At 35.6% G+C, this 9,772-nt stretch overlaps 1 protein-coding gene across 4 annotated transcripts in view; it reads right to left on the bottom strand.

The window, feature by feature from the left end:
- Positions 1–9,772, bottom strand: part of LOC107591159 (protein Shroom2-like) — a 61,275-nt gene that overhangs the window by 33,088 nt on the left and 18,415 nt on the right. For all 4 annotated transcript variants that reach the window (XM_016280203.1, XM_016280205.1, XM_016280204.1 and 1 more), the window contains exon 2: positions 1,997–2,145. In XM_016280203.1, the coding sequence (XP_016135689.1) occupies positions 1,997–2,145 (149 nt within the window). The remainder of the gene's footprint in view (positions 1–1,996; positions 2,146–9,772) is intronic.

Below are 9,772 nucleotides of genomic sequence, written 5' to 3'. Positions count from 1 at the left end.
CCACTGTATATATAACATTTTAAGTAATACTTCCAGCATATACTTTCAGTATATAGCGGAAATAAAAAATAAAATTGGGTAACACTTTCTATGAAGCCCGTATTTATAATACATTATAAGGGTATTCTTAAGGCATTATAATGAATGCATAATGCATTATAAAAAAACGTATAATATGTTATATCAACTCATGAATAATCATAACAACAGTTATAATACTTCATAATACTTACGTATTTGTGGTTATAAGTTTAAGAGTATGATTATTTATAACACACAATGAACACCATATTAAATCTACTTCATTTACAGAATAATGGACTGTATCATATCTTGACTTTGCTTATTTAAGATCTGCACAGTATCTTACTACAGCTTGTGAGTGGTTAGATGTTGAGTGTTATTTGAGTGTTTCCTGTGGAGCTAATGTTAAATAATTGATGTGGGCTTTATACTCCAACTGAAAAAAATGCAATGTTTCATATGTTACATTTTATTTTGATGGTCCCCTTAATCAATCGACTATAAGCAACTTTGCAACTACATGCCATATAACTCTCGTTAGTGTATTAGTATGCTCAAGAATGGTAGAATCTAGTATGGTATAATAAGTTGACGTACTTGCAAAGACACTTATAGTCAGTTTATCTGTTGGTTGACCATCAAAATAAAGTGTTAGCAAATATTTACAGTAGTAGACATACTAATACTCTAATGAGCGCTAGTTGATATGTAGTTGCAGAGTCACTTATCAACAGCTGTTTAAAGGGTACCATCAAAATAATCAAACTGATATTACAATAAAAATAGTTCAAAGCAAATGTGTCATATTACACATTCATCTGATCTGATATCTGATATCTGATCTTATGGCTGTTTGAGATAATTTTTTTAAATTATTATTACTACTTATAAGTGGTCTTTGACCGCTTTAAGTAAAGTAGCATAAGAAAAATGGCAAGATATGAGACTTATAATACATTATAACTATGAGAAATATAATCCATTGTAAAAGTGGATGCAGGTTTTTTATAATGCATTATGCATTCATTATAATGCCTTAAGAATACCCTTATAATTTATTATAAATACGGGCTTCATAGAAATTGTTACCTAAAAATGAAACTGATTCAGTTTTATTTTAGTTTTCTATTCCCCCCCTCACAGTGTTTGCTTGTAAGTGCTAGAAAGCGATCTGGCAGAACTGGACCATCAAGCATTCAACGGCTCCACCAAACAACACCAATCCCCAATGGCTACACTCACTCCCTGCCTACCTGTGACGTACATTTATTCATTGGTGTTTCTACCTAACAGGGAAATGCAATATTGATGGGAACACAAATAATCCTGCTCAAAATATTCAATCCATCTTTTAACATGTAACAAAAAAAAACAACAGTAAGCAACCACATATGTCTTACCACTGACATGAGGAAATGTCAAAGACCCTGTTTACCCCTACCATTAACATCCGTTTCTGACAATCTGAACTGAATGCCAGTGTAAGCAGGGTCCAAAATGTTTTGCTAGCTAGATCCTTTCATTGTGGCCTCATTCAGTGGTAGTATGCATGTAAACACATCACAATTGTGGTATAAATGCTATACCACCCTGATCACCTGCCAGTCAATCATTGTGCTAAAACAATGATTTTAAACCTTGCCAAATGGCTTTAAAATGTTCAGTTAATATAGAGGCTTGACTTCTTAAATAAATGAGCATTCTGCTGAAAATGTCCCATCTGCAGTGAGATTAAACTTTGGAAGTATATTTGCAAGCAACAGTCAGTCGACTTTCTGTGCTTGCATATCAACGTGCAATAACAGACTGATGTTGTCACAAAATCAGAGAACCTTCACTAAAAACCTGTATACAGTATCTGATGCATGTTAGGTGAAAGTAGCTTGACCACTTATGATCAGATTCCACAGATAGGTCTTAATCTCAGGTGTATATGGGCCCAGAAATGATAGTGAGGTTGAGTATCAATTACCTTTTCACCATCAGGCTGAGAGTCTTGTGGGATCCTTTGATTAGGCAGATGGCCTCTTGTCTGTAGCCGCTGAGAGAAATGTTATTGACGTTGACAAGTTCATCTCCAACCTGCAGTCTTGTGGTTGTGGCCTTGCTGCCCTCTTCCACCTGTGACACAGACAATACACTCAATCTCAATCAAATCTCTTTGTTTCACAACCATACATCACCTACAGATAAATTGACCTGTACCAATAGCTCTCCCTTTGTTGAGAGACTGAAACTAAACAAACTATGACAATATCTGGACAAGCATTCACCTTTTGTAAATGATCTAGTCACTGTCAGGTAATGCAGTGCGATTATGCTTTGTTCCGATAGAGAGCAAAAATCTGAATGTTTGGCATATCCAACTTTTTTCAATTTAGTTGTTTATAGTGTGAATGGCAAAAAAACAATCAAATCTGATTTTTACACATCCAGTCCAAACCAAATTGATTTTTGGTTTAAAGTTTCAGTGTGAATGGTCACACTATTTAAAAGTAGCCAGTCACATTTTTGTTCACTCTTTCACTAAAAACTAAAATGTATCCACTGTGTAGTGAATAAAGAATGAAGCATCCCGTTTCAAACACAGTATATGCAAGAATATGCAAAAACACAAAAATGCAACAGTGCAACAATGCTTATGTTATTCAGTATCATGGCACAATGTCACAATACACATGAGCAGAGACAAAGGTATAATTTTTGGTTCTTTCTTTTCTCTAGACAGAATGTGCTATATTGACAATTTATTTTTGGGGATTGGGATAATTTGAGAATATTTTGCTGTGCGCGTTTTTGTGCTGGCCTATTGTGCACTTCCTCAATCTTTTCATATATTATAACTCAATTCAATTCATTCAAAACATCTGATTCATTCAGAAACAATGCAAGTGACTGTCTTCATGATTGAATCATTCACTCAAATCAGTGTTTCCCCTCCCACTAGTATTTGTTATTGTTAAAAGCTATTTAAATATGAATTCTGCGTGTCTATGTGTTAATGAATGGTGCAGACACGCGGTTTTGTTTACTACTCGTACTGAAGCGCGCGTGACGCTTCAGGTGATATTAACCGTCTCACTAATGAGGACATAAATACATGAATGTCACTTCATTAACATTTTACCGTTTAATTTGAGTAAAACTATCCTCATATCCAGGCCCGGATTAAGAACACATAGGGCCCTGGGGCTATTGCAAACCCAAGGGCCCCCATATTAGCCTATCTTGGTGCCACAACGTTTTCTACCACAGGAATAATTTGTTTATTTTTTTATTAAATCTCCAACACACAGAGATACAATGAGTATGCACACTAAACATTCCAGCCTACAACACATTAAAAGAATAAATACATTATATGAAGTCAAAGCAAACAGGTTTTCAGAAGCAGCAACAACTGTTAAGCATATACAGCACCCTTAAGGAGTTTAGTTTAAATAGTTTTATTATTAAAAGGTCTTCTTTCTGGCCCTAGAAGAGGAGAATCATCAGGGCTGGACTGGTGCTAAAATTTAGCCCATCTGGCCCACACAGTCCCCCATACATGTTTTGCTGGGGTTAGGGCAATTGGAATAAATAAATAATTCATTAATAAATAACGGATGAAAACAAATTATATTTTGAATACTTAAAATGCATTTAACAATATTAATATTCCATTATATTGCAGGCTCTTAATTATTGAAATCATATTTTTTTGCAATTAAAGGTAATATCGCGTGAACATTTCACATGAAATTCTGTCAGTGCGAGGGGCATATGTAGGGATGCGCGTCGCGAGGCGTGCAAGGAAAATACAACCGCATTAGGCTATAGGCTATATTTCTGGCCAGTTGAATAAATAATTAATCACAAAACTATCACAAAAATTAAGTATCTTGGGGATGATCGAGGGGCACAAGGAAAATCTCAGACCCGCGGCGGGGGGTGTTACCCGCGGCCATGGAAGTAATAATGCCATATTTCTACAGTGTCAGTAACTGCATGTTAAATAGCTTAGGTGTGGTGCTGTGGATTAAATTGCTTATTGTAGCTTCACCACAGAGACTTTGCTGTTCACATATATAAGTGTCGTGCGTCGAATTCAAATGGGCAAGTGCTGCTTAATATCACTTCAATAGAGCGGTGAAAGTGTCGAGCGGGAGACCAGGTGGACCAGGAGACACCGGTCCGGTGTGGTCCAGCTGTTCTCAGGCGCTGCGCGGTTTAATCAGGTAACTTAGTGCCGTTTCATCACTTGGCTTTTAGTGTTTGTTTCCCATGCGCTACGGAAGAGCCGAGGCGATTAAAAGATACCCACAACTCTAGTTTAAACAAGTACAAAGACATTTTTATCGCTCATATTATTTGGACTGAAATAGCGCAGACACTAATATGTGGGGGCGTGGTGGGATTTCGGCAATCGGCACACCGGGAAAAGCTTGGGTGCTCCAGATGGCCAATCCGTTCTAGGTCTACTTCTCCTTTCCTCCACAGCACAGCCAATCACGTCGGGCCCCCTCAATCCACGGGCCCTGGGGCTTCAGCCCCACCTAGCCCTTATGTTAATCCGGACCTGCTCATATCATATAAACACAGGAATGTAAAGGTATTCATGTCAACCCGTAAAAATAAAAGTTCGGTTTAACTTCATGACATTGCGGCAGAAATATATTACTATTGTTCAGTGGAATGTACATAATAGGCTACTGCTACTACTAAAATTATTAAAACCTTATTTTTAAGTTATAATCATACAATATTTCTTCAATGTTTTAATTGTAATATTAAATCCCCTTTATTTTCCAAAAATAAAATTTGTTTAATTTTCATTAATTAAAATAGATTAAATTACTGTTTTGTGCCTTTAAAAAATGTGAATACACAACACAGAATTTCTGAGGAAAAAAGCATAAAGCTATTGTAAGAATAAATGAAACATGCTTTTGCTGTTTTTGAAAAAATAAAACATTTCATAGGGCCCTAAACATGTAATTTTTGCTAAACTTTTGATAAATTTATGTTAAATTGTTTACGTTTCATGATTTTGATTAATACAATTTAATTTAACCATTAAAAAGGAGTCCAGAAAAGGAAAAGCCCCCCCCCCCCCAAAGTCGTAAACCTTGGGGAAACACTGCAAATGATTTGTTAAAAAATGCAAATTCATTCAGTAACAAAACACAGCTTTGTGTTGCAATGGCTCTACTCTATTTTTTTATTCGAAACAATTTTTATTGGCATTCTAACTGCATTCTGGAGCCAATGCGTGGACTCTCAAGGTGTGTTTTGTTTGGTTTTTGCAACGTGAGTGACATCTCACACATCATTAAAACAACATTGCACACCTCTTCTAGACACTACTATGGTAAGCATTGCACATATACTGGATATTAACTGTATGAAAGAAACGGATCTGATTTAATCATGTGCAAAATGACAGTGTGGACAATCAGTCCTAAAGATCCGATTTGAAAAACAAGTGTGAGCAAAGTCTTAGAGCATTTCCTAAACAACTGCACACAGTCCAATGCCAAATATATTATTTGTTGTGTTCTACCCTTAAATGACCAAATGAGAAAGGCATGTTCACCTTTCTAAATCAGCACAGGGGGGCAAGTCATACACTTTCCACATCAACACTTTACCTCCAGAGCCAAGCTAGAAGCGAGTTAATCATAAATATTCTGTCATAAAGAGCAGATTTCAGGGAACATGTAGCCAAATAGGGGGTTTGGTTTAAACTAAAGTAAATTCCTGACATGATACGTAATACTGCTCTATCTTCCAGTAAGCCAGTTAACTGCTATTTGAGCCTATACCCCAAAGTTGATCACGACTGTTCATTATTTACTTTGCAGGTATGGCTATTACTCATCAAACATGATCCTCTCTGGGGAGATAATATTCATACACAGGCTTGTACTTTTATCATAATATGTTGCTATTAGTACCATAACATTTTTAGAAGGTCAACTTTAAGCTCAAATAGACAACAAACCTTGAGTGATTATTCTTGCTTGCTTTATCACCAGCTGTGGTAAGATTCAAGCACCAATTGGCCCTATAATAAACGTATCGTACTGCGTATACGTGCTCAGTCAAGAATGCACAAATGTGCCTATTTTAGTTATTGCTTTGTTGCATGCATGTGGTCTTCCCTGCATTTATTATTTTAACAGCAGCAGGACTCGGTGACATCCTGATTCGAGAGCCCCCCTCAGAGTTTATACAAAAAAAGGAAAACTTTAAGAATGCTGAAATAAGAAGCACTTAGAATAACTTCAAACGTTAATGTTAAACAGGCACACCAGTGGGTGCCCCCTGGCATTCCACACCATACTGAGAGAATAAATGACTTAGAACAATGGAAATGTTCACTAGAGAGGTATCAGACCCACACAAGCATAGCAAACGCAGTCAGAGTATCAGGGATAAGGCTGGGGTTGTCATTTAATGGGAATGTGAGGTAAAGGCAGAGGTGAGAGTGAAAAAGACAGATATTTTCTTCTCTGTATCATGCATATGCACAACCCTCTACATTGCGAGTAAATCACTCGCATATGCGACTAAATCTTCACTCTGGGCGACTAAATGATGTCTAATATTAGCCAATTGCTAATAAATTATCAGATTTTACTCGCCAGTGTGTGAGTTGGAGGCGAAGTATAAGTTTAGCTCAGATATATTTTCACTCGCCGAACACTCTCTGACTGAGCGCATCAGTTTCACTCTCCGCATTGGCTGGCGCTCACCTATTATCGTCCCTGTTTTGATTTCAGCAAATCAGTTCGAGCGAACGCACACAACCTGATTAATATTCATGAATCCAGTAGCTCATTAATCCTTAGTGCGTTTTATATTGTTCTTATTAGTAGAATTCGTATCATTATTATCTTATCAGTATTTTTGTTAGTTTTCCCCCCAATTTTCTTTTTTACAGAAACACTGAATGACCAAAAAAGCACCACTACCAGTCCAAAGTTCAGTTAAAATGACTAATATGCATTCATACATGGTTATCAAGTTTTAATTCTAATTACTAAAGTTCTATCATTAAATAATATTGATTATCATATTATAATGCTTGCTTGACTGACTGATGTTAAGAGTGTACATTCAGATATTTTAGCCATTTTACAAACATGTTTTTTTCCTTAATAAAAGAAATCATCATTTAAAAACTGCATTTTGTATTTACTTGCATTATCTTTGTGTAATATTAAAATTGTTTGATGATCTGAATCTTTTAAGTGTGACAAATATGCAAAAAAATTTAAAAAACAGGAAGGGGGCAAAAACCTTTTCACACCACTGTATATATATATATATTATATATATATCAGTCTGGCGAGTAAACTAAAAAAAAAATGTACTAGCCAAAGGCGATTCAATTGCCAAGGTGTTCGTAGAGGGCTGATGCGTGACCTCAAAACACATCTGCAGAGTTCAAGTCGAGACCGAGTCTGAGTTCATGACAATGAAAATACGGTCTTGGACTCAGACTTCGGTATGGTTTCAAGTACTACAACATTGACTACCAAATTCATGCGTCATTTACATGGTACTTCAAGGTTTGTCAAAGAACACAATGGTATTACCATTGTACAAGTCCAAAAAATCAGGGTATAAATCTATTGGATTCACTGTTTGTGCATTCAAAAGTCATTTTAGTAAATACAGAACTATTTCAATTAACAATTCTATTCAACTGGATTTCGATTAAATTCAAAAGCCATTTTTGCAAATTCAGAACTATTTTATTCTATTTCATTAACAATTCTATTTTGTAACATTACAACACATTTATAAAATACTTCCCACTCTTTCTTGGACAAGAATTAAAAAAAGAGAAACTAATTCAGACATCAATGTATATGAATCAGCATGAGATATATATACACATACAGTATATATATATATATATATATATATAATTAGATATGACTAATTATCACAAATCCACAATATTAATTTCATATCATTAATGGGTAAGGGGCAATGCATTCCACACGTTTGTTGGACCTCAAGAATAAAACGTAAGCAAATTAATATATAATAATTAATTTACAACATTGTTTCTATTTAATGTCAAATAAAGTGCTGCACAACAGTATTTATATACTGTGTACACTAAAACATGGATGAAAATATCTTGATTGTATGGTATTCCTTAATAATAATAATAATTTGAGAAGTACATTTTACAATACATTAGGGCTGGGTATCGATTCAGATGTATCGATTCGATTTTGATTTGCAAGCTCTCGATTCGATTCTTGGTTTGATTCTCGATTTTTTTTTTTTTTTTACATTCAATTAATATAGTTTTAATACAAATGCTATTGATATTTCTAAAAAAAAACTGAACAGTAAACATCACTTTACAAATTGTATTTATTCATATTTATTAGTAGCAGTAGTAGTAGTAGTAGCATTGTTGTTACACTGAGTCTTAAGACTGCTAAATAGTAATATTTCTGATACAGTTTCTTCACGTTAAACTAAATGTTTATTTTGACGGGTTGCCGTGAGGAGCTGCTGTGTATGTAATATGACGGTAGTTAAGTCAAATAAAACGGTAAAATGCTAATGAAGTGACTCTCAGAGCAGCTGGGGATGATATTCGTGTATTCATATCATCATAGTGAGATGACAGAGGCTGAAAACACCGCGAGCCCGTCCACGCTTTAGTAAGTGTGTAGTAAACAAAACAGAATTCGCCATTCATTCATTGCGGAAATCATGGCGCCTTCACGCGTGATGTCGAATGCTTCCACAGTAGTATTACTACAGAATTTTACCTGAGCATTGCAAATCACGCATGCTTTGTTCTTGGTTCTTGTCAACAGTATCTCTGCCATGATAAGCACTGAATGAATGACAGGTTTTATAACATTGTGCAAGGTAAATAAGAGGGTGACATCTAGTGGAGAAGACTAATGATATGATTCACTTTAATCAGATCTTGTTTTAAATGTTTGCTGAAATAACTACCGGAAAAGATCGATTTGCGGCTTTTGACAATCGATATCGAATCAACGTCATTTTAAAAAAAACGATTAATTGAAAAATCTTTTTTTTTGGCAAGCCTTAATATTTGTCATAATTTCTTCAAGTTAAACCAACCTTTTATTTTGGTGGACTATTGTGCAGACCTCATATAGTGAGACAGCAGGCTAAAACTGCATCACTCATTCATACAGAGACACAGAAATTTTTAGCAGCATTTAGATGTAGGCTAAATATAGAAAATTACTCAAGTTTACCAATATTGTGGATTAATTTTTTTCCTATAAATATTTTCCTGCAAAAAACATATTGTCCATCCCAACTTCATGGTATTTATGTAAGTGCATGTGTCTATGCAATACCATGGCTTTTTCCAACATGTATCATAACCTTAGTATCAACTTTGGAGTACTATTGAAATACAATAGTAATGGCACCATGGCTCACTGTGTCATGTGCTAATGGAACCACTATAGCTCCAACAACCAGGTGGTATTTTTCGAAAGCTTGAAACAAGTTCCATGACCTTGCAGTCTCGGCGTGTGGTCTGGAGCATGGGGTGGGGTGAGGGAAGGATGTGGCTCAGAAGAATGTGGGAGTTCTGCTGACTGGTGTCCTGTGCTCTATGGTGAGAGAGCATTGAGCTTTTCAGCAACTTTACAGCCTATCCTGCTGCGCTCAACACACACACACACACACACACACACACACACACACACACACACACACACTAAACTCACAATATCAGACTACA

The sequence above is a fragment of the Sinocyclocheilus grahami genome, unplaced genomic scaffold, assembly GCF_001515645.1.
Source record: "Sinocyclocheilus grahami isolate Dianchi unplaced genomic scaffold, SAMN03320097.WGS_v1.1 scaffold138.1, whole genome shotgun sequence".
Taxonomy (NCBI): domain Eukaryota; kingdom Metazoa; phylum Chordata; class Actinopteri; order Cypriniformes; family Cyprinidae; genus Sinocyclocheilus; species Sinocyclocheilus grahami.
The sequence above is the reverse complement of the archived record's forward strand: the minus strand, read 5'-3'. Positions and strand labels throughout refer to the sequence as shown.